Source organism: Panthera pardus, unplaced genomic scaffold (genome assembly GCF_024362965.1).
Source record: "Panthera pardus isolate Hobbes unplaced genomic scaffold, ASM2436296v1 HiC_scaffold_25, whole genome shotgun sequence".
NCBI classification, from domain to species: domain Eukaryota; kingdom Metazoa; phylum Chordata; class Mammalia; order Carnivora; family Felidae; genus Panthera; species Panthera pardus.
Window position 1 is genome coordinate 56966545 of NW_026526821.1, and position 24992 is coordinate 56991536.

A 24992-nucleotide genomic window follows, 5' to 3' on the forward strand; every position below is an offset into this window, starting at 1 on the left:
TATTATAATGTTCTTGATTTCTATCATTTCCTTTCAATTCCTTTTTAGAGTTTTCATCTCTGCTTGCATTGTCCCTCTGTTCTTGCATGTTGTCTACTTTCCATAAGAGCCCTTAATGTATTAATCATAGTCACTTTAAGTCCTCTGATAATTATAAGGCCTGTGTCGTATGTGAGCCTAGTTCTGACGCTTGTCTCTTCAGACTGTTCATTCTTGCCCTTTAGCATGCATTTTAAATTTTTGTCAAAAGCCAGGCATGTACGTATTGGGGAATAGAAGCTCAAGTGATTAGGCTTTTAAAGTGAGGTTTTATATTAATATTGCTAGGAATTAGGCTGTATTTAATGTGTTTATGGCTATAAGTTCCAGAGGCTTCAGTTTTCTCCAGTTCCCGTGTTTTTTGTTTTTCCTGCTGTATTTGGGTTTCCTTAGAAAGTCCTTAAATAGGGTGTATGTCTTACATGTTTCTCAGTTGTAATGCACTCTTACTGAAGGTTTGTTGATATTTTCATAAGGTGTAGGAGAGGGAAAACATTCTATAACCTTATGATTATTAAATCTCAATGCTTTAGTGGGTTTGAGTCTTTGGATTATGACTTTTGGAAGCATATGTTGGCCCCCTTTTTTTCCCCCTCCTTTTGTGTGAAATAAAATGCTAGAGGGTGCTAGAGTTGTTTAATTGTCCTTTTTCAAGTCAGATAAGGCTCTGGTAGCTTACCTTAGATAATAAACCTTTGTTATAGGCAATGCCCTCAGTGTATTTCAAAATGGTTAATTTTCCTGTGTTAATTTTTAAATTTTCTCCTCTCCCTGTTGAAAACATACAGGGACTTTTCTCAAATCCTCACCATAAAAATCTGGTGTGGAGCTTCTGTTGGTAAATACCATGAGAGTATGGGTATCCCTGAGACTGGGCCCCCAAGATTTAAGTCTCATGCCAGTCAACTGTCAACCTCCAATAATTCATCAAAATTACAATGGAAGTGTTCCTGCGGGTTACTAGTTCCAGCAACTTCTGCTGGTATTAAGCTGAATGTGTCTGTATTAGGCTCTCTCCAGATTCCCAGGTGATGGCTTACCCTGTGACATCAATTTTCAGATGTCTCCATTAAAAGTTATTTGTTTCAATTTCTCCATATTTTTTTTACTTATGATAAGAATAGAAGTGTCATCTTCCAAGCTCTTTACATGTTGGGAGGTGAAACAAGAGTTCTGTGAAATCTTTACATGAATGGAATCCTACATGTATTCCTTTTCATCTTATCTCTTCAGTCAGCATAATTATTTTGAGATTCATCCATATTGTGGTATGAATTCATAGTACCTTATTGCTAAGCAGAACTCTACTGTATGGATTTACCACAATTTGTTTAGCAAGTTCACCTTTTGATGGATAGATTGTTTCCAGTTTGTGGCTACTACAAATAAAGTTTGTATGGGCATCTGTGTACAAAACTCATTTGGATATATGCTCTCATATATACTGTGTAAATATCTCAGAGTATAATTGAAGTATACATGGTAGGTGTATGTTTAACTGTTTAACTTTTTAAAGAAATTGCCCATCTCTTTTCCAAAATGGATGTGGCATTTCATATTCCCATTGGAATTATTATTCCATATCCCTCCGACTCTTTTCATCTGTAGCCATTCTAATGACAAGCAGTTGTGTTTCAATGTAGTATACTACAAATGAGAGTAATATCTTAACAATATTCAGTCTTCCAGTTCATGTTCATGGTATATCTCTCCATTTATTTAGGTCCATTTTCATATCTCTCAGTGTATAGGTCTTTGCTGGGTGTTAAGTTTGATCTTACGCCATTTAAAAATTAAGTTAGCCTATTACCATTTCACAGATGCCAACAAAAGACATGAGACCCCTGCATAAGAGACAAAATACTTTATTACTCATGACGCAACAAATAGCAAAAACACCAGCATGTTTATGCCAATTTCTCTTGCTTCCATATTCCAGGAGAGTGATGCAGCAGACCCATATGGATTCTGCACAGATAGTGTTTTTTAATCACAACTCAGAAACACTCAGCTTGTTGGTAAGGACAAAGTAAGCTTTACCTTTGATAAGTGAAAGGACATCACCTCATCTTTCAAGGTTACCAACTGTATAATCAGCTCTGAGAAAATGACACAAATGAAGGAATGGTGGGGCGCCCAGGTGGCCCAGTCGGCTGAGTGTCTGACCTTGGCTCAGGTCATGATCTTGTGGTTCGTGAGTTCAAGCCCTACATCAGGCTTGCTGCTGTCAGCATGGAGCCTGCTTCAGATCCTCTGTCTCCCTGTCTATCTGCCCTCCCCTGCTCGTTCTCTCTCTGTCTCTTCAAAATAAATAAAGCATTTTTAAAAATAAAAAAATAAAAAAAATAAAATAAAGAAAAGAATGGTTAGAGGTTTACCACCTTGGTGTGCCCACTAAGAAGCACAGGAATTCAACAGGTCCAAAGAGGATTTCTCTCTGCACATTTTTAGTCAACTTTATCCTTATTTCATATTTAATGTTTTCCTAACGATTTTCTTCTTAAACTCTAGTTTCTAATTATTCATTGCTAGGACATATAAAGAAAATTCCTTATTTGTACATTGACCTTGTATTTTGTAATCTTTTAGTTCTAGTAGATTTCTTACAGACCTCTTAGTATTTTCTATATAGATGAGCAGGTGGTCTATGAAATATAGACAGTTTTATTTCTCTCTATAACAAATTTGGATGTCTTTATATCTTCTACTTACCTATTGCCCTTGGTTGAGACACTGATGAAACTCACTGGGAAGCCACCAGCCAGTGTGTCTGTGGAAATGGCTAGGAAATTACTTGCTATGACACCTGGGAGGTTCACCTGGAAACCAGCTGGGATGTCAGTGGAATTTTCTGCTTGCATTGGGTGGCATTGAAACTTGCTGGGGCTAAGCACCAGTAGGTATTTCACACTATTTTGGCTGCCACATACCACAGGAACAAGAAGAGAGAAAAGCACATTAGTCCCTCAGCACCTTCTACTAAAAAAGATTAACATTAGACCATCTAGTAAAGGAGAAATTTTGACAGGGTTCTGCTCCAGTATCACAGAGCAGGACAATTATATGTATATTTGGATTTGGAACTGAGATCAATCAATAATTTTGTCCATCCTTTGTCCAAATACATCCTTCTATTCATATTTCAGTTTCCATATAATTTTCCACCTAACAAAAAGGACACAGTCTCAATATTCACTGTATCTATTACTGACTATATTAATTGCTCCCCGATTTTAGTCACAATCACACTGAATATTATGCTACCTAAAGACTAAATTGCAAGGTTAACCTCCATCACTCACATATATAATTATCCTTGGAAGAAGACAGAAGGATAGCATATACAAATAATCATAACAGTCCTCACATCTGTAACTGGACATAAGGTCATAGTTGATATGGTATCTATGGCTTTCTTCTTTGTGTCCTGTATCTTTTTTTTTTTAACTTTGAAAATATTTTTTAAAGTTTATTTATTTTGAGAGGGAGGGAGGGCACAAGTGGGGAAGGGGCAGAGAGAGAGAGAGAAGAGAGAGAATCCCGAGCAGGCTCCACACTGTCAGCGTAGAGTCTAACACAGGGCTCGATTCTATGAACCATGAGACCATGGCCTGAGCTGAATTTCACTTGCCCTCTGCTAAAACATCAACTGGTCAGAGTTATTCACCTCATGGAATGATGCAAGTCTTTATCAGTGAAGGGTCTGATTCTGTAATAGTTCTATTTTTGTTTGTTTGTATGTTGTGTGGTTTTCTACATACAGTCTTTCTTCATGCCATTGTACAACAACCCAATTTCTCCTTGGTAATCAGAATCGGTCAATCAATCTAGCCAGTAGAATAACCCCTTCTTCTTCCTGGGTTAGTGGCATAAGGCCAAAGTGGCCAGGTGGTGGTCTCATCTTCTAATTCAACAGAAACTTTGTGAGGCCCCATGGTGGAAGCATTGCCCTCTTAGGATCAAAGACCTCAAAACACAGGGTTCAAAGTAGCTGAGATGGCACTAATGGACTAAGTGAGTTACTAGGTGCAAGTGAGAGGAGTTATTCCCACTTTGACAATTTGATTCCTAAACTATGTCTTCTGGATATGGGGGAGACAGCACCATATAATGGTCTCTAATTCAAAGCATATACTATATGCTTTAAGACAGAACTCCATTCTTTTAGGGTATCTAACACTGTAATTGAACCTTCAATAAGACATTATTTATTCAATTAGGCCAGCCTCTTCTTGGGGATGTGATATGTGCTAAGATCAGTGAATTCAATAAGGATGACCCCATTGCTTTACTTCCTTGGTAGTGAAACAAGTACACTGATCAGGAGCAATACTGTGAAATACCACAAAGGAAGAGAAGATATGCTGTGAGGCCATGGACAGTGGTGTTGTCAGAAGCATCATGAACACAGAAGGCAAATACGTACGTAGAATATCAGTTTATTCCACTAAGGATCAATCTCTGCACCTTCCATAATAAGAGAGTTCTGATACGGTCAATCTTACAGCAGACTGATCCCCCACGGAATGGTAGCATAGCGGGAATTAAATGTTGGTCTTTGCTGTTGGCATATCAGGCATTGAAGATGCATTGAAGAGTAAAGTCATGCTACTGAGCCTGTGTATAGCCTCCATCTCTGCAACTCTTGCTACTTTGTCATGGACTCTTTCTTCTAGGGTTTTTATGGTTTCATGTCTCACATTTAGATCCTTAATCCATTTTGAGTTTATTTTTGTATGTAGTGTAAGAAAATGATCCTGTCTCATTCTTCTGCATGCAGCTATCCCAAGGGACAACATTTTAAGCAGACCTTTCAAAGGATAACAGGCCTGCTATGTTAACTCTTCTCTGCACAGTAGTTAGGGTAGTTAGGTGATAGATGGGCACTAAGTCTCTAACAATCTCCCCTGGTACACATTTCATACGTGTCATAACTCATAGCTGGAGAAATTAATTATATCCTGTGTGACTCCACTGGGATAGGACACTTGGAGGTTCATTACTACTTTCCTTTAGACTTTGTCCCATGCAAGTCACTTTGCTGATTTTGCTTTGTGTCATTTTCCTGTAATAAATCTCAGCTATAGGTGTATGACTATATACTGAGTCTGGTGAGTTGTCCTAGAAAATCACTGCATCAAGTATATAGTACTCAGGATTACCAGTACAGCTCCATTTTTACTGATGGTGCACAGTGGCATTTTGAGCTCCTATGAATTAGTGTCAATCTGAAGCCAGTGTCTAATAATTCTCCAAAGATCTGGGTATTTCCTTTTTCATAATTCCCATTCTAATAACGGCTGCAGGCTCCACAAGGGAAAGTTTGGAGGAAGACTTATGGTATATACTCATGTGAATGCTTCAAGATTCCACCTAAGGTTACCTAGACTCCCCTTGAGTCAAGGGGCTCTGTTTGTGAATTGATTTGTGTCTAGTATTGGGTAAGAGGCTGTGATTCTCCTATAGCAAATCAAGTTAGGATTTGGGGTACCAAATCTAGAGTTTTTTCTGTTATATAACACAAGCAATACTCTAGTAGGTTATTTCATTCCTAGGGATATTACAGTCAACTAGCCATAGTAAAAGATTCCTGAAGGCCAAGGCATTCTGATCACTGGTACATGTTACCTCTTACAGTAAATATGCCCACCTTGTCTTTGATGTCAAAGTGGTGCCATCTGGCCTCTAATAATCTGGGATCTTATTACCTCCGTTTAAACTAGGGATATCACCTCAAAAGTAGTATCACCCATAGCTACACCCAGCCTACAAAAGAGAGCAATCACAAGCCTCTTCAAGAATATTAAGTGTGGGGCTCCTGGGTGGCTCAGTCAGTTAAGCCTCTGACTCCAGCTCAGGTCATGATGTCACGGTTCATGGGTTCGAGCCCCATGCCAGGCTCCATGCTGATAACGCAGAGCTTGCTTCGGATTCTCTCTCCCTTCATTCTCTCTGCCTCTCCCGGACTCATGCTTTGTCTCTTTCTCAAAATAAACTTAAAAAAAAAAAAAGAAAGAAAGAATGTAAGTGCTTCTCCCACTAACATAGTCCTCAATGCCTAATTAAGGTAGTGCCTTCCAGGCATTCTTATGGGATGTATTTGGGGGTTAGGCATGCAGGTCATACATCATAAATCCACTGTAACACTCTTATTTTCTCAAGCTTTGGACTCCCTTCTTCATATTATGCCAGGAAACCTCTGACAGCCCAAGATAATCAAATTATGCCAAGAAACCTCTGAGGCCATGTTTCAGTCAACCAACCAGTCAAACTATGAAAGCCACCTCTGGCTCTCCAAGCAAACACATTCCATCTGGAACCTAGTAAGTGCATTCCTATTGGTGAATTCTGCCTAATCTAGTGTTATAGTTTTCCCTCCTTAATCTGACACACTTAAAATTTCCTACCCTATACATTTCCAAGGTATGCTGATTATATATTAGCAGTCTTTCAATTCTTTTGGTGTGTAAGCAATTTTCTCTGAGGTCACAGTGTCTACCTGCCCCCTGGAGTATGCTGAGATTTTACCCTCATTATCTATCTAGTGAAAAGTGAGTGGTTTCAATGGGTCTTGAGAAACAGGACTATTCCTCTTCAAAGCACCTACCCCAGATGGGTTAACCATGCAAACTTCAGGAAGCACAGGAAGGCTAGTTTCCTTGGATACAAGAAGGCAAATTACTTCTAGAGGCAAAGAAGGCTCAGAGTGACTTGGGTGGGGGGCTCAAGCTTGTCAGATTCATCTGGTTCCAACCACACATCTCCACTCTAAATTTCAGTATCTCATTCTTTCCTAAACGGTGCCCTTTCACACGACAAACTTTGCAAGATCAAATCCAACAGATGTAGGCATTTAGCAACCTGCACAACTAAATTAAGATTTCTCATCAAAATCTCAGACCGAGAGAGGAGTAGGAACTGAAATAAGTTCCTAATAAGAGGGGCTAATAACCATAATTAATATTAAGTACTTACCATATGTCAGTCCCTGTGCCAAGTGATCGATATACACACTATTTGGCGTCATGCACTGCTTAATTCCTTTCACTGCACTCAAAATAAAATCTTAAAGCTCTGCCAGGGCCTTTTAGGTCCTGAATGATCGATCCTGCCTCCTGCTTATCTCCCTGATTACTCAGTTTGTTCAGAAAGTTTCCGCCATATAAATATATATAAATATATATATATATATATATATATATATATATATATATATTTATATATATATATATATATTCTCAACTTTCTCAGTCCACATGCCACCTCTCCCAAGCTTCCAAAAGAAAGCAGCTCACTCCCGGCCTTAGTTTTCATCTGGAAACAGGGCCTTTCTTCTACCACTTGTCACCACATTATTTTATTTATCGTGTTCTTCTCTTGTTTATTGTATGTTTCTGATTTATCACGTTTATTTATTACATGCTTATTATTAATTATTCCAGGCAACTGTAACCTCCCCTCGGGCTCAGGAAGCATTTGCAGGATCCTCACAGCTCTCTGAGATTAGTCTACATTATTTCCGCTGCTTTTCCAACGGGCAAGCCGAAGTTTGGAGGGGCCAGAGGAACCTACTCCACGTCACTCAGAGCCCACTAGAGCCTAAGTCTTGAGTCTCCCAGGCTGGGCAGCCGCCACCCGGGGCGGGGGCGGGGGGCGGAGGGGGGCATATCTTTGGTGAAGCTCTTTACTGAACCCTCCCGTCCTTGGAAACATAAAACATCATCATTACCACAACAAAGCGGGCGCGTCTCTCACGCTCCACAGGCGCGCGCCGTCAGCTCCGCGTCCCGGGCCCAAACTGCGGCTGCGCACGGGGCCCGCCTCTCCCGGACCACCGCCGCGCAGCCTCGTGGAGCTACCCTCTGCGCAGGCGCACGCCGTTCGCTTCCGCTCGGGGCGGGGCTGGCGTGCGGGGGCGGTTCCCGGCAGCGGCTGCGGTGGCCGCGCCCCCCAGCCAGTGTTCGTATGGAGCCTGGGGGTCGCCGCGGCCTGGCCTCCGCCCGGGGGCCGGCCTCGGCTACCCGGAAGCCAAGGCAGGAGCCGGGTGCCGGGGCTGAGGCGCGGGCTCCTGGCGCCAGTGCCGTCAGAGCCCGCCGCTTCCTGCTCTGCCTTTACCTGGTGGGCTTCTTGGTGAGTTCCGGGGCTGAGGTCGAAGGGCTGGCTGCGTCCTGGACCTGGAACCCAATTAGGGGTGGTTTTTTTCTTGAAGCTCGAGCGGTGGTAAGGTTCAGCCAGGGCTGGGAACCTGCGATCCGCCTGGTGGTGCTTCCTTACTTTTCAAGCCTCCTCTTGCTCCTAAACCCCTTCGCTCTGCCAGGCCATATTGCTTTATTGCCCCTAAGCGCTTTCTGGAGGGCCCAGTTCGCAGCTCCTGTGCCCCTCTTGCCCTCTGAAAGGCCCCCAGCACCAGCCTCAAGTGTGATCTGTGATCCAGCCGGGCTCAAAGGTGACCCCAGGTGTTAGATGCTGTGGTAGGTACTGCGCATGCAGGGTGGACAGTAAGGGCTGGTGGGCAAGCTTGAGGAAGTCCAGCTGATCTGGTGTCTGTAAATGTGCTAGGAATACACAGGCCTTTATGTCAGTCCAGGTCGGGGAAGTCTCTGTTGATGACCCCACTTGGAGAGAATTAGGCACATTTACACTAGGATTCCTGGTAGACTTGAGTGTTTAAAAATGCAAACCACAGTCTTTTTGATTGCCGAGTATTCTCCATTGTGTGTGTACACACACACCTTCTTTATCCATTCATCCTTTGATGGACATTTGGGCTCTTTCCATATTTGGCTATTGTGGATAGGGCTGCTATAAGCATAGGGGTGCATGTGTCCCTTCGAAACAGCACACCTGTATTACCAACCAAAAAAAATGCAAACCACAGTGAATTATACACATCTGCCCTTCAACAAAGATTGGACAACGCAGATTTGGTTTTTTCATGATTTGTGCGTGTGTCCTGGTTAAATAAACGGCGGTTGTTATGATTTCCAATGTAGAATGGAAAGCTTAGAAAGATGAGTGTAGCATCGATGAAGTCATCCATACATCCATCCATGTATTATTGATAGAATTTCAGAAAAGCTGCTATGTGGTAGATGCTTTAAAGCTCCAATCATTGTAATACATAGTCCCTGCTGGGAAGAATTTAACTGTCTTACTAGTAAGCTTGTGTTGGTAGTTCATGGGTCATTATCTCCAGGAACCCGAGATCCAACTCTTTACTCCTCTCTTTCCAAGTCTAGACCTGGTGCATTTGATCTGGTTGTGAGCCAATCCATGTTAGGGGAGAATTGGGACAAAGGTCCGGTAGGATTTCCTCTTTGCTGAGTCTGTATCTTGATGACAAAAGGAACTAGTCAGGTTAAACGTCCCTGGGAGAAGACTGCCTCGGCCGTGAATAGTCCCCAGTGTCACTAGGTCTTGGCAAAGAGGAATTATCGTTTTCTGCCCAGATGCAGGTTAAGACCACTGCTCCCCAGTATGATAGAGTCTGGATGCTGAGCCATGCTCAGCTAGGAGAGGAGCAGGAAGGCAGTTTCCCTGCCCCCTCCTCACTGCAAGGTGTTCATCAGCCTGTAAAGTTTTAATGTTGAATTAATAGTTAAGACAATGATGAAAGCATTTTCACCAAGTCACTGTAAACACAGAGCCATGAAGCACTCAGGAGGGCAGCACTTCACACAGAAACTCTGCCTACAGTTAACCTTGCCCACCCTACCCCGCCCCAGGCTTAGTGCCTCCAGTTCCAGAATGCCTCAGCTTGGCATTCCTTAATCTTAGTTCAGTTTCAGGGTGTAAATACCTCTTCCACTTTCCATTCTAGTCACCCAGAATTCAAAACTATTGAGTGTGAGTGGTTCTGGAGATTTCGAAAGGGAGTTGGCTGCCATCCACCCTCTGGTAGGAGCTGGGTACTGTAAGCTACTGCTTCCCTCTCTCATATGGTACTACCGTCTGGTTCTGCCAGAGGAAGAGGATTTGGGCCCTCCCCTGGAAAGTCCGGATTGGAATTCAGAGAAACCAGCATGAACTAAAATTCAAAATTGTTTGAGTTTTTTAAATAAATTCACAGATCATTCATCACAGTCAGCGTCCCAACACAGATTTGAATATTCAGAGCTTCTCATATGTTGTGTATGCCCTGTGCACACAGTGAGTCTCATTTAGCAAGACTGATGTAAAATTTTAAAAATTTGTTCAAGAGAATCATCAGGTCTCTAATATGTTCGGGGAGAATGTAAGATTTCCCAAAAGTTAAAAGAGAATAGGGATTTTTTTTTTAATGGAAAATGTAAGCGATTAAAATATGTGCAGCTTTGGGTATCCGTGAAGGATCTAATGGTTCTTTGTTACGTAACATCTAAGGAATATTATACATAACTTAGTTATTACTTTTAATATATTTAGAGATGTAAAGAGCCCTAAGACTTTCGAGAAAATGGTTTTGGATTAATAAGAGAGGAAGGGAACAAGATTAAAGAAGTCATTTGCCAAAGTGTTCTGTTTTTAGTTCTCATCTGGGCTTCCGGGTTTCAACTTGTTTAAGAAGGAAGACCAAGAAGGCCCTCTGGACCCTTTTCAGTTACCATTCTAAGATGGTGCTAAGATCTGTGATTTCAGTCCCTCTCCTCCAGATACACGGTGAGGTTCATATTTTATTTAATCAGCTGTAGTCAGGTCTCTTATTCTCTTATTAGCACTTTACTCATCACAAAATACTTTCAGGGTTCCTACCCTGAAAAAGATCCTGGACAGTGTATTCACCCGTTTTGACAGAGATGTAGCTGTTCCCATGAAAGGTGTAAGCGATCCCCACTCACCTGATTTCCTTATAAATGGTTACAGGCACGTGACCAGTTGCAACATTCAAAGCGCATGCAGTGTGGGTGGTTTTGAAGAGCGTGTGGATTCACGGGAAGAGAGAGGTTGCCTTTTATAGTACAAGGGAAGACAGTTTTACAGCACAACTTCCCAAAAGAGCTAACACCAGCCTCCTTGGAAACATAATATTTTTCAGGCTCACATGAGCCTATGTTTTCTTATTACCTTCCATAAATCTCAACCTACTTAGTTATTTCTCTTCCATCCTTTATTTAGAATAACGTTTTGAAAGTTAAATGACAAGGGGCACTGGGAAGTTTTTGGAAAATAAAATCTTGTTGGACAATTGAGTTTCCTTTTCTGACAGATCAGAAAATTCAGTAGGTAACTGATGTATTTTGTGTCTTTTAAATGATACGATACATCAGTAGGCTGATGACACAAAGCTGACAGAAAACCCCACAAGGCATTGACTCAGGCCCAAAAGAAATTTTAAGTAATCTTAATATCAAAATAATAAACCATAGTTCTTGTATAAATTTATGGGCTATTTAAGAACACTGGATAGTAACCTAAAGATGTCACCATGAAAAAGGGCCACTGAAAAGTGCATTTAGAGATTCATGTTTCTAAAATTAGGTGAAGGTATAGCCACCAGGAGAAGAGGCAGGCAAAAGATTCATTGTGGCTCAAAGAAAAAAATATTTTTCATGCATTTCTTTCTTTGTATTTAACCAGGATTATAACAAAAGGAATTCGGGTTGCATATAAAGAAAACTGTGTGTATGCCCAATGTACTTTCCTCCTTCTAAGCCAGTTGTAGAAAGTAACCAAGTAAAGTAGGAATGAGAACAAAACTTAAAGGAAAAATTAACAATCTATCTGTTCACTCAGAATACCTAGCAGGAAGGATCAGTACTTATCCCCAGTCCCAGAGAAGAGAAAAAATGTGTGAACTTCTATTGCATGTTAGACCTTTCTCATCCATTATGTCTTTTAATGTACATCATATTTCTACCGGACAGGTATTAAATTATCCCCATTTTTTACAGATGACAGCACTGATGCTTGGTGACATTCAATAACTTTCCAAGCACACATGCTTAGGAAGTGTTGGAGCTGGAACTGAAAACTGTCTGACCCCAAATCCCATGCACTTTCATTGACCCAGCTGCGAAACATTGGCTTTCCCCGCTACTCCAGCTGTCTTTCTCCTTCCTGCTTTGCTGAGACTTTCTTTTCAGATACTACCTTGTGAGGCTGTAAACCATGATTAGTTGCCTTCCCTAATTCTGGGAGGAAATTCATATTATTAAGCAAGGGATGCTTTGCCAAGGAATATGCATTATCCCTACTTCCTTTCCCACTTCATTACACACAAACATTTTTTTTATTTAACTTCTGTCTCATAGCCTCCTTGAGTATTAAGGATCAATTACAGAGAAGCTGAGGTTGAATGATTCTAGGTTATGGGGATCAGGCATTTACACGTAGCAATTCTTATAACATTATCATTGTATTTTGATTCTTTGATAACTTTAACCTGATGAGTGTAGCATGCTACAGATACAATTATGATTTCTTGTTTGCTGAAAATTTTAGGCATTGTTTTTATTTCTTTTTTAATTTTTTTAACATTTTTTCATTTTTGAGAGACAGAGCATGAGCAACAGAGGGGCAGAGAGAGAGGGAGACACAGAATCCAAAGCAGGCTCCAGGCTCTGAGCCGTCAGCACAGAGCCTGACGCGGGGCTCGAACCCGTGAACCGTGAGATCATGACCTGAGCCAAAGTCGGACACTCAACCGACTGTGCCACCCAGACACCCCTGTTTTTATTTTTTTTAATCAGTTTGTTATTAGGATTACCACTTCGAGAACACCTAAGCTGCAGTTTCAATCGGAGGTAATTAGTGTTTTATTGTTTAGGATTTGTTTGGTGTAAGCATGGTCGTGCCTTTATTGAGCCTTCATGTCAAGTCTCTTGGAGCAAGTCCAACAGTTGCTGGAATAGTAGGTGAGTAGTTAATATTGCACATTTTCAGAGTGCTGAATTTTCAATCCTCTAGACTAAGACCCTAAAAAATAAATCAGTTACCCAAAGGTAAATTGAAAAGGGGATAAAAGGGATTTTCAGAATACTGAAAAATGTTGCCCTGGAGCAAATGCAGTTCGTCTTTTCCTAGATTACCTGTGTTCAGAAAGGTTTTGAGGTTTAGCATTATCCCCTTCCCCTTACCACGAGTGACATTACAGGTACTTCCTGAGCCTCTCCAAGGAGCTGGCTGTGTATGTTAAAGGGTAGGTATAGACTCCTGCCTGCAGGAACCTGTAACCTAATGCGAGAAACCAGAGAAACACAACCTACAGAAATCAAGCCATGTGGCAAAGGGATTTGGGGTGAGCCCTGACAGATTGGTTGTAAGCTTCCTGCACCACCACTGGCATATCTTAGGGGGTTGTTAGGGTCCCTCTACCTGTGCAGCATAAAAACTGCACATCTGCAAGTTACTGACTCACCCAAGAGACAGGAAATAGGGCTTGGGATTGTGCTAATGTACAAGAAACTGTTAAGACTGAGAGCCCTTGGTAATTCACAGGCTAGATAAGCAAATGTTTGGGGACAGCTGTGTACAAAATGTTTGGTAAGTCCTCCATGCCCTGATTTGTACTTCCTTGGAAGGTGGAATCATACTGGACCACACAGCAGCACGAAGGTATTTATGCAGAGCAGAAGGGACGTGTTATTTGACATAATGGGGGTAAAAGCACTCTGTAAAACATTGTCAGTTCTTTATAAAACTGGAATGTTGGAGGCATATGAGATAATACAGCAGATTAAGACTCAGTAGAATTCTTGCTGATTTCAGATTTCTACTCCCCCCAAGTACTCTCTGTTCAGTCTTCTCAGCTGGGGGTGCACATCCTCACAAAGTGGGAGAAGGCCGCTCTGTCAGAGTCCCTGCGGGTGGCCCTTACCTTTAGTCTCTCTTTTGCTTCCTTCAGTTTTATTTTGAAGGTCTTTTATTAAAAATTGTATTGCTTTACTCTTCCAACTGAAAAAAAAAGGGTAATTTCCTTTTAAAAATGGTCCTCCCCCCACCCCCAGTGTTTCTCTGTTAATTTCTTTGTAATTGTTACCATATTAATCCATTTTTTGTGATGGGTCCATCTGATTTTATTGATTTACGGATGTCTTTTGTAGGCTCCTCCTATGGCATTTTGCAGCTCTTTTCTAGCACATTGGTGGTAAGTTATCTCCCATCTGGCAACATATCTGGGTCACATTTTGGGGGTATTTCAGGGCACCTGCCTGGGTGGCTCAGTCGGTAAGCGTCTGACTTCAACTCAGGTCATGATCTCACCATTCGTGAGTTTGGGCTCTGTGCTGACGCTTGGAGCCTGGAGCCTGCTTCGGATTCTGTGTCTCCTCGCTCTCTGCCCCTCCCCACTCATGATCTCTCTCTTTCTCTCTCAAAAATAAATAAACTTTTAAAAATACTTAAAAACATTTTGGGGGCATTTCCATAGTCGTGGTGGACCTGCTGTGTTCCTTGCTTTCCTCAGGGCTGCTGGAGTGATGTGGTTGGAAGACGGTCTTCCTTGCTGGTGTGCATTCTGTTCAGTGCCCTGGGTTATCTGATTCTTGGAGCATCCACCAATGTGTTCCTGTTTGTCCTTGCTAGAGTCCCTGTGGGTGAGTCCTTGCCTTTGTGTGTGTGTGCACTCAAAATAAGTCAGTTACATGTATCTGTAGAAAGAGACTTCCCTTCTTGATTAGAGCTTATGTAAAAAAGGGAATAATGACAACAGCATGAGTGCAACACCAGCCGCTGCTGGTGGCAGAGCACTTCGTATCAGCCAGGCTCTGCTAACTCGTGCCGAGCTCCAAAGCTTGCACATGACCGTCTGAAGCCCTTGCCATCTGTCGGTGTGAATCATCACGCGGCTGCACAGACCTGTCTCCTTCCCATCGATCTGATCTCTGTGCGTTCAATCAGTAAGAATTTGTTCAACGTCTTTGGCCAGCACTGTGGTTACTGTTCTTTCTCTTGGCGAGCTGATGGTTTTAAAATTGGGCTTCCTGACTTCAAGTGGAGATTTATGGCTATGGCTTTCCCACAGCCTTCTGTGAATCTGGCTGCTGCTTGAGGGAGAGACTAGGATGACAATGTAGTGGCTCATGGGTTGGTTTCTGTTTCCAAACTGACGTTGAATGTTTCTGGCATTTTCGAAATAGCTTTTATTTTGTCCATTCATTGAAACATTTTGTCCTTTCTTTGAGACACCACTTGTGAATGCCGTCATAGTGTGGTGCGTAGGCAGTTCCTGTGGAAGCTTTTTATTCTCTCTTTGCCTTTCTCAGTTGTGAGAGCCCTGGAGTTTCAGTGTTTCTTTCTCCCCTTACTCAATAGAGCACTGACACACTGCTGCCCTGTGGACGAGTTTGCAGCACTGGACCTCTGCCCGTATTCAGTGAGGCTGCTTGTTTTTAACTAACACCCCAAAGGAACAGAGCATAAAATAAGTCCTTTTGACATGCAGTTAATGATCACCTTATTTGGGATTTTCACCCCATTTCCATCACATACATTCTTACTCTTCAAGTCTTTTGAGTTTACCCTCCAGGATTCATGCTGCGCCTTTCTATTGACCCAAAAAAAAAAAAAAATGTTTATGAAGGTCTTTGCTTTGGATGTGAACAGTCATTAAAATGTTTTTATTTAATATGACGTGAGCCTGGTTTGAGTAATGATAGTTCTGTTAGGTGAACGTCATACTCTTTGCCAACAGGAGAGCTATACATAAAAGTTCTTTCTTGCTATGGGAACCTCTACAGTGCTTGGTGGCCCGGGGATGTGAGGGAGCCCTGGGAAGCCTTGCCGGGGTTGTGCCACGCAATGTCCTGTGTAGATTCAGGTCCTTGTATCCTGAAGGTGAACCTGAGGGAGGTTGAAGTACCAGAAGCAGACCTTTGGTTTTCCCCTCCTCCGTCTGTCCCCTAGCCCAGCCTCTGAAATGTACCAGAAAGCTAGTCTGGGTTGCTCACCGCATACTCTCACCACATTCCTCCTTCCTTAGGTGTGTGAGGTGAACCCGACATCGGTATCATTTCAAAATAAACACAGTACTATAATCACAGGAACATAATCTATCAAGCCTCTTAGGAATCATCTTCCGGCCCCGTCCTTTCTCACATTCAAGGAAATAGGTCTAGAGAGAGTCTCTACCTAATTACCAAAGGGATTTATAAGTTTGCTTCCCAGAGAGGCTGGTTATCAGGCAAACACCCTCTCTGATGTTTAGACACAGCTGGGTATAGAACTCACCATCAGTGTGCTGGCAGAGTGATGTGCGGAGTTAAACTTCTTTCAAGAAGATCGTTGGAAACTGTTGTGTTACGTCACAGTTGGGAGAAAATTCAGGCAGACCCTGCAGGAGCATTGATCGAGTGCCTGCTATGCATCAATCGACATTGTGGGCAAGCTGTGTTACCAGAATGCACAGTCTGTTCAGCATATGGAAGTATGGACGCAGACAAGTCAAATACATCAGCAGAAGTAGGAGGAATATGAAGTTGTAACATATAATTGAATCTCTTATTAAGCCATGTCACAGCTTTCAGTTTGTTTAGTCAACCAATTCATAACCCTCTCGCTAATAGAAAATCAGTTGGTATTGTTTAGATGACCGTGTCATCATATTTTTATATTTTTGCTCCCTATCCTTCTTGCCTGTTCTGTTTCTCTCTGTAGCAATTATCACCTTTATACACATACACATACACACACACACACACACACACACACACACAGGCTCTGTGAAGATAGATTCATTTGTGTCAAGGGTCAAAGTTAATGCTAGACGTATAGTAGGTATGCAGTGAATGTTTATTCACAGAATGAATGAATAAAGAATGATACATCTCTGTAGAGAAGCCACCATGAATTGCACTTGGCTAACAGAGAGGACCGGAGATACTGGGATGTCAGGGTGGGAGGTGGGGAAGCTGAGGATCCAGGGCTTCACCACCAGGGATAAGTTGACCAACTAGGACTGTGGGGCTCGACCGGGAGTCCAGTCACGGAGGCATCAAACTGCAGAGCTTAGACATTCGAAGACAGTGGAGACTAGAACTCTTGTCAGTGATAGAGATGAAACGCAAGATACTTTTGGTCTGAAAAATGTCACAGAGCATGTTTCTTGTCCCCTTACAGGTATTTTTAAACACACACTCTCCATTTCAAGAGCTCTGCTCTCTGATCTGGTTGCAGAGAAGGAACGACCCCTAGTAATTGGACAGTTCAATGCAGCCTCTGGTGTGGGCTTCATCTTGGGCCCCATGGTTGGTGGATATCTTACTGAGTTAGATGGTGGATTTTATCTAACAGCCTTCATCTGTTTTTCTGTCTTCATTCTCAATGCTGGTAAGTTGACATTTCATCATAAGAAGACTGTTTAGTTTATGCATTCACACTGATTTACTTTTATCTCCGTACAATTTGTTGTTCTTAAAATAGGCGGATTTTTGTTGTTCCACTCTAGTTAACATACAGTGTTCTATTAGTGTCAGGCGTACAATACAGTGATTCAGCCATTCTGTACATGACTCCGTGTTCATCCTGTTAAGCATATTCTTAACCCCCTTCACCCCTCACCTTAGAATAAGTAGACTTATAATTTGAAGTTGGACCACTTCAGCCCCTGCTACAGACCCCCCCCCCCCCATGTCTTTCCATCATGCTAAAAGCACATATGTGTCTCATACAGCCAGCGTAGTGGTGAGCTGGCCCTGCCCCTCACTCCGCCTCCCTCCATATGCATCAGCCACACTGGCTTCCTGGTCGACCTCACACACACCAGGCTCATTCCCACAGGAGGGCACTGCAATTTGCTCTTTCCTCCGCCTACAGCATTCTTCCCAAATATCTTTACTGGGTCTTTCTTCTTATCATTCAGGTGTCAAATATTTTCTTCCTTGGAAAGGCCTCCCCTGATGATCCTGTTTAAAATAACTCCCATTTTCTTGACAGCACTTCTGAAATTATATTAGAAATTTGTTTTCTTGCATCTATTCTTTCTGTCCCTCTCCTCCCCACCTCCCCACACATACCATTAGAAAGTAAACACCACAGGCATAGGGGTTTGCTCATTGTTGTCACTCCTGCCCAGAACATGCCAGGCATAAAACTGAATTTAATAATATTTGATGAATCAAAGAATACTGACTGGACTGTGAGCCCCTGAATACAGGGTCAGTTACCTAAAGCAAAGAAGATGAACCTCTTTGCCCAGAGACTGGAACGTGGATGAGCCTTAGATGAACAACTTTAATTTTTTTTTTTTTTTTAACATTTATTTTATTTTTGAGACAGAGAGAAACAGAGCATGAATGGGGGAGGGTCAGAGAGAGGGAGACACAGAATCTGAAACAGGCTCCAGGCTCTGGGCTGTCAGCACAGAGCCCGACGCGGGGCTTGAACTCACGGACCGTGAGATCATGACCTGAGCCGAAGTCGGACGCTTACCTGACTGAGCCACCCAGGTGCCCCCGATGAACAACTTTATAAGCAAGAAGAGTGATTCACGTTATTCAGTTTTTCTTAAGTGTAACGCTAACCTACTGCACCATTTTCAGTCTTTGTATTCAAGGCTCCACATTGAGTGATGAATTCCATGTTGAGCTAGGATTTCACACTCAGGAAGCAGAGTTCGTGGGTTCAGTGTCAGTCCTCACACGAATACTTTATGATTTCCTGCCAGAAGTTTAACCTGCAACCTCAACCAGGAGGCGAGGTCTGATGGATTAGTGTAAATCTAGATAATACTTTAAGCACCTGACCAGTTGGTGTGGCCAGGTACCTTCCCACACGAAGGAATGTGATGAATGCGATAGCACTCGAAGTCACAAGTCAGTGTGTAAACGAAGAACATGATTATGGAGTTCTGTTTTGGATTCTCCAGCAGTGCTGCTGTTTAATATTTTGCCCTCACCTAAGCCTGTGAATGGGTCTGAGTCAGTCAGGGATACATTCACCTGCAAGCGTTCTCAACCACAATGGCTAAAAAAAGTAATAGGGGTTTATCTTACACTCTTAAGAAATGTGGAGGTCGCTGGACCAAGCTGATGCAGGAAATAGCAGAGGAGAGCAAGGGGGGGTGAGGGGCTGGAGAGCAGACACTGTCTAACACGGGGCTTTGGCCTAACAGTGCATTGAACTCAGTGCACGGTGTTTGTTTTTGTTTTTGTTTTTTTTCCCCTCAACAACTTCAACTGTTTTCCTCAACCCTCTTTACCCCTTCAGCTTCTCGTATCCTCTGTCTGATCTGCCCCGTTGCCTGAGAAAGGCCTTTTATGTCTTTTTTCCACGATTTCTGTTTTCAGACAGAAGTCTAACAGACTTAGATTCAGATTCCTGCTTTGCCACTTTTTAGCGTGGGCCTTGGGTGGGTTGCCTCAGTTCCTCATCCGTAAAACAGGGTGACAACACTCCTGTGCTTGTTAGGACGAACACTATAGGCCTTGCACACAAGCAGCTCACCCCTCTGAGTCGAGTATGGGAAGCCCTCAGTAAATGTTAGTTGCTGTCATGATTATCATCTTATTATTATTTTAATTATACTCTTCCTCTCAGTCTTCCAGGGACAAGCCTTTCTCATTTTTATCAAGATTCTATGAAATGTCTAAGGGCCCTTTTAAAGATCAGAAGAGGTGGAAAGTCCAGGCCTGCATTCTTGTGTGGTTAGTTTCCTGTCATAAATTAGTCCCTGGGTAATAGTCCACCTGTACTATATTTGGAGAAACCACACACACAGATGTAGCTGCTGAAAACAGCATGAAGTGGCCTGAATGGTCACTGGTCCAAGTTGAATTTAAGTGTGGAAGGACTGAGAACCCAACAGCATGAGTTTGGAAAAGATATCCTAGAATGGCAAGCTGGGATTCAGTTTTAAGACATTTGGGGGCATGGATTGGCCATGCCAATAGGTCATTCTACTTGGATGGCATGGGATAAATAAAACAATCATGGCAGGAATGTGCCAGTCACAAGGGTGGAGGTGGGATTATCTGAATAGGAATAGAGCTGCTGTGTCAGGTCATGCATCACTGTCTGTGAGAATGGCACCCCCAGAGATTTTGAGGTGTGACTCACGAAAGCACATGATGGCCTTGACTAGGGGCAGATCCAAGCAGGTGCTTTCTGATGGGTCCTGGGCGTCAAGCTGTCCCTCCCCCGCTGTCTCTCTTCACAGCATCCTGTGCTTCCCCTAACTTAGCACTTACCCTGTAATCCAGTTGCTTTGCTTGTCCAAACCCCCTTTTAGACTTAAATTCCTTGAGGTCAGGGATTATATAGGCCTGGTCTTGTTGGTTAATATATTCCTACTATTCAGCACAGAATTTAGCATTTAGGAAGCATAAATATTCAGTTTTCGAACGGATGAAATACGGGTGGTGAATGAATGGGTGGATGGATGGGTAGGTAGATAGTGGATAGGTGGAGAATTAGAAGGTAATGATGGGAAGAATTTAAACATACAGCATGAGAACTTAGATATTTCATGATATAGGAAACCAGCTCTTGAGATGGGAGAAAAGTGAACATTTTGTAGGTGTAGGTGTAGGTTTTGGTTTTTTTAGGTGAATCGCAGAATTCTGCGATCAAAATGGGGTAGAAGGAGCTGTGGGAATAGTTAAAAACTGGATTCAAAAATACAGATGGGTAAACATACTAATACAGAAATACAGAGTAGCAATCCCTTACAATTGCTCACCCCCATGGGGGCGCTGTGGGATTCAGGGTGTGCAGCCTGCTGTGACCGATCCTATGCCGTCTTAACAGGGCTGGTTTGGCTGTTTCCATGGCGGGATGCCGAGCTCACCAGTACAGAGAAAGGCCTGCCAGTGGGTAAGAACCCCGCACTTTGGGGGAAAACAGACTGCGAAGTGCAGGAAGCGGCCGCCCCCTGCCAGAGCAGGGCCAGTGGGAAGCCTGCCAGGCCGCCCTGGGTGGAGGTCGCTTCCACCCTGCGGGACATGAAGAGCCTGTTATTTTCCGAAATGTGGGACATCTTTATGGTGCGCTTGCTGATGGCCGTGGCGGCCATGCTCTACTACAGTAACTTCATGGTGGGCCTGCAGGAGCGCTTCGGGGTGCGGCCGCGGGCGGCCGGCTACCTCATCAGCTACAGCAGCGCCCTGGGCGCCCTGGCCGGCCTGGCGCTGGGGCCCATCCTGCGGTTGTACCGGCACGACGGCCACGCGGTCCTGCTGCACTCGAGCGCGCTCACCTGCGTGCTGCTGCTGCTGCACGCCGCCACCCACACGGTGGCCGTGGCCGTGCTCTGCGCCTCGCTGCTGGCCGTCTCCACCGCCGTGGGCAGGACCTGCATCACCGACCTGCAGCTGGCCGCGGGAGGGGCGCAGGCCAGCGGCACCGTCATCGGTGTGGGGCAGTCGGTCACGGCCGTGGGCCGGATCATCGCCCCCCTCCTTTCGGGGGTCGCGCAGGAGGTCAGCCCATGTGGGCCCCCCAGCCTGGGGGCTGTCCTGGCCCTCGTGGCGATTTTCATAATGTCAGTGAACAGACCCCGCTATGGGCGTGGGGGCAGAGACAAATTAAAAAGCGAGTAGAATGGAAGTGGACGGGCAAGAAACCAACTCCGAGGCTGTGAAGGAGGGATGGTTCCCCAGCGGGTGTGCCGCGTCGGTAGACGTCCAGGTCCATCCTGCTGGATGATCAGAAGTCATCTTTGTCAAAGGGGAAGGTATTAAAAGTTCTGTAAAAGTCTCCTCTTCGCACCCAACCAGTGGGGTTAAAATTTTCCAGGGAAAGCACTACCAGCTTTGGGAGAGGGGGATGGTGGTAGGTTAACAGAAGGTGATATGCTCCCCTGCTAAGTAAAACTTAGGGTATCGCGTTAATAAAGTGATCCACTGGGACACAGGTGTCATCTCAAAATGCGTAAACTAAGAGGGGGCCTTTCTGCTATGAGAATCCTAGAGATGGAAGAAGCTGCTTTACTGAAACTCGCCTGTCACTCTCTCAAGTCATAACAAGGTTATGAGTTCTAGTTCCCCCTGGGAAACCGGGAAAATCAGATAGCTGGCCCCAGAGACTGATTCGGGGGGCCTCAGGAAGGCCCAGAAACCTGTATTTTATCAGCACCACTTGCACTTTCTCATGGAGGCAGAAAAAGGATCATTCAGAGACCATACTGGTTTTGAGTCAAGTCAAAAGCCAGAAACTTGGTTGTGTTTATGAATAGCTAACCCAGTTCGAACTATTAAAATTAAATGATCACAGTGTGTGACATTTCCCCGAGCTCTTGGCAGTAATACTCCATAATAGGAGAAACAGGTTCCTGGGCCCCGTCCCCTGTGTCCACTGCCTCTGAAGCCCCATGCTCTGCAGAGAGCTGGTGGTTGTTCGTCTGGCCAGTTCTCCCTGGATTATCGGGCATGAACTGCTCCCAGAAGCCAGTGGTCCAGCAGGTGCATCAGTTGGATGGTGGTAGAGCCCAGTGGAGAAGCCAAAGCACAGGAATGCCTTTAAGATGACATCTCATGCAGTGTAAGAGTCAGGTGTCCTGCCTCATCACAGGGATCTTAGTTCTACAGCATCTTATGTTAAAAGTCATTTCCTTTATCTCTTTTTACTATCACGACTGGGAACAAAAGAGCTGTGCTGATCTACAGGGAAATGTTTTGGTGTGCCTTTTCCTAGGCCCAAACTGCCATTCCAAAAGTAGGGCCCCAGGGTCCAGCCAAGAGGCCCAGAGTGAAGGTTGGCACAAACTCCCAAGAGCATCTGCGAGGCTCTTGCTATTTGGATGATGTCAGCCATTAATAAAAATTACTTTGGAGCCCCTTCTATTTTCCTCACCCAACCTACTACAGTTCATATTCCCTTCATTCTTTTTAAGTGGTCCACTAGGAACTTATTCCTGTTCTCAGCCTAACACATGTATAATTGTAAATGATACTTTAGTACACTAATCAGTTGTAACATTAATACTAGTATGTAAAGCAGAAAAAAAAATGTTTCTCTATTTTTAGAAGTTGTATGTGGGGTAAACTCATACCTTTATGAGAAAGAATTAATTGGATGTTTGAAGGTTGTCCTTTCTCCTATCTGGCTGCAAAGAAAATATTAACTTTTTATTAAGTGTTATAATTGTGAACTGTTATACAAGCGCTAAGTGCTTTTGGTGAAACCAAAATATGATATACAATGGTGTTGGCCCTTAAGGAGCACACCAAATCATCATAGAGGTTAGACTCAAAAGACAAGAAGTAATCATGGGTTTATGCAATGAAGTAGAATTTCTCCGAAGATTATCCTTTCTGTGCACTCAGAAATAGACAAGTTTCTTAGGCACTCTTTAATATAGTCATTATTAAATGTTTCAAATCATAGGACTTTAATTTTGAAGTTAAATAAAGCCTACAAATTTATTAAGGCTTTACAATTAACCAGATCTCTGGAAATCCCGAAAACCAGGGTTGATCTTAGTATAGAAGAGTAGAGAAACATTTTCGTTATTCTCCACACTTATGTTTTTTTAGAGAAATATTATACAGGCATACTTTGTCTTATTGCACCTCATTTTATTGTGCATCACAGATACTGTGTTTTTTACAAACCGAAGGCTTGTGGCAACCCTGCATCAAGCAAGTCTGTTTGCGCCATTTTTTCCAATAGCATTTGCTCGCTTTGTGTCTCTGTGTCACGTTTTGGTCATTCTCACAGTATTTCCAGTTTTTTCACTGTATTTGGTCTGGTGATATGTGATCAGTGATCTTAGGTTTTCCTCGCATAACTGTTTTGGGGTGCCATGAACCACACCCATATAAGATGGTGAATTTAATCAATACTTGTTATGTGTTCCAACTGCTTTACCAATTGGCTGGTCGCCTGTCTCTCGCCCTCTCCTCGGGCCTCCCTATTTCTTGAGACCCAACAGTACTGAAATCGGTCCAGTTAACAACCCTACCGTGGCCCATAAGTGTTCAAGGCAAAGGAAGAATCAATCGATGTGGCAAACTTCCTTGCTGTCTTACGTTAAGAAATTGCCACAGCCACCCCAGCCTTCAGCAACCACCACCCTGATCAACATTGAGAAAAGATCCTCCAACCAGCAAAAACATTACCACTCACAGAAAGCTCAGAGGGTGGTTGGCATTTTTTAGCAATAAAGTATTCTTCACTAAGGTATGGACATTGTTTTTTTAGACATAATGCTACTGTAAAGTTAATAGACTACACTATAGTATAAACATAAGTTTTATACATAAGAAACCAAAAAATGCATTTTACTCGCTTTATTGCAATATCCACTGTATTGCGATGGTCTGGACCAAACCCACAGTACCACTGATATATGCCTGGAGTTCCTCTTACACGGTCCAATGTATTGCTCTTCAAAAGTATGTTCCAGGAACCAGCAACGTCCACATCCCCTGGAGTTTGTTAGACGTGTAAACTTGTGCCCCACCACAGAGCTGCTGGGAACCACTCTCACAAGATACCCAGCTGCTTTGTATGTACAGTAAATTTTTAAAACCACTGGTCTAATGGACAGTATTTGTATGACTTAATGGAATATGATCTCAGGGAAATTAAATCTGCTCAATTAAAGTTTGTGTTAAAGTTTGCGTTGTTTTGTTTTTAAGCTCTTGAGTAACTTGTGTAAAATTTCCGAAGTATGTAGGTTGAGCCACATGAAATTGCCATTTTTCTAAGTCAAAAATAACCGCAGTTTCACATGATTCAACTTAGTATTATATGGAATCTTATTTTAGGGGCATTGAACTTGCCTGAGAAGTTTATAAAGGAAATGGCACCCTTTCACCATTATGCCAGCCACAACTTATAAGTTCTGTGACTCAGCCTCAGGGTTTTGGGTTCTGAATACTTGGCCTTCTCCACAGAAGGAAGGTATACCTCACCCTCCAGTCCAGAGAGATGAGCAAAATTCACAAAGGGAGCAGGGCATTCCTGACCAGGGCAGTGACCCGTGCAAGGCTCCGAAACCCAGGCTGTGTGGGTCAAGAGTGATGTCTCCAGCACACAGAAGGGGCTAGAATCAGTGCTGCATATTAGAGTCACCTGATGCCCAGAGCTTGCCCTGG

General features: G+C 43.3%; 1 protein-coding gene across 3 annotated transcripts; it reads left to right on the plus strand.

The window, feature by feature from the left end:
• The first annotated feature begins 7926 nt into the window (after positions 1 to 7926).
• Positions 7927 to 24515, plus strand: MFSD9 (major facilitator superfamily domain containing 9). Of its 3 annotated transcripts, XM_019428502.2 has the most exons (7): positions 8056 to 8169; positions 10547 to 10677; positions 12785 to 12872; positions 14061 to 14104; positions 14423 to 14552; positions 17074 to 17283; positions 20701 to 24515. In XM_019428502.2, the coding sequence occupies exons 3-7, from the start codon at positions 12803 to 12805 to the stop codon at positions 21489 to 21491; spliced, it is 1245 nt and encodes a 414-aa protein (XP_019284047.2). In that variant the 5' UTR covers positions 8056 to 8169; positions 10547 to 10677; positions 12785 to 12802; the 3' UTR covers positions 21492 to 24515. The 3 variants fall into 3 exon arrangements, with proteins under 3 accessions (XP_019284046.2, XP_019284045.2, XP_019284047.2); XM_019428500.2 differs by lacking the exon at positions 10547 to 10677 and having other exon boundaries at positions 7928 to 8169; XM_019428501.2 differs by lacking the exons at positions 10547 to 10677; positions 14061 to 14104; positions 14423 to 14552 and having other exon boundaries at positions 7927 to 8169.
• The last annotated feature ends 477 nt before the right edge of the window (positions 24516 to 24992 follow it).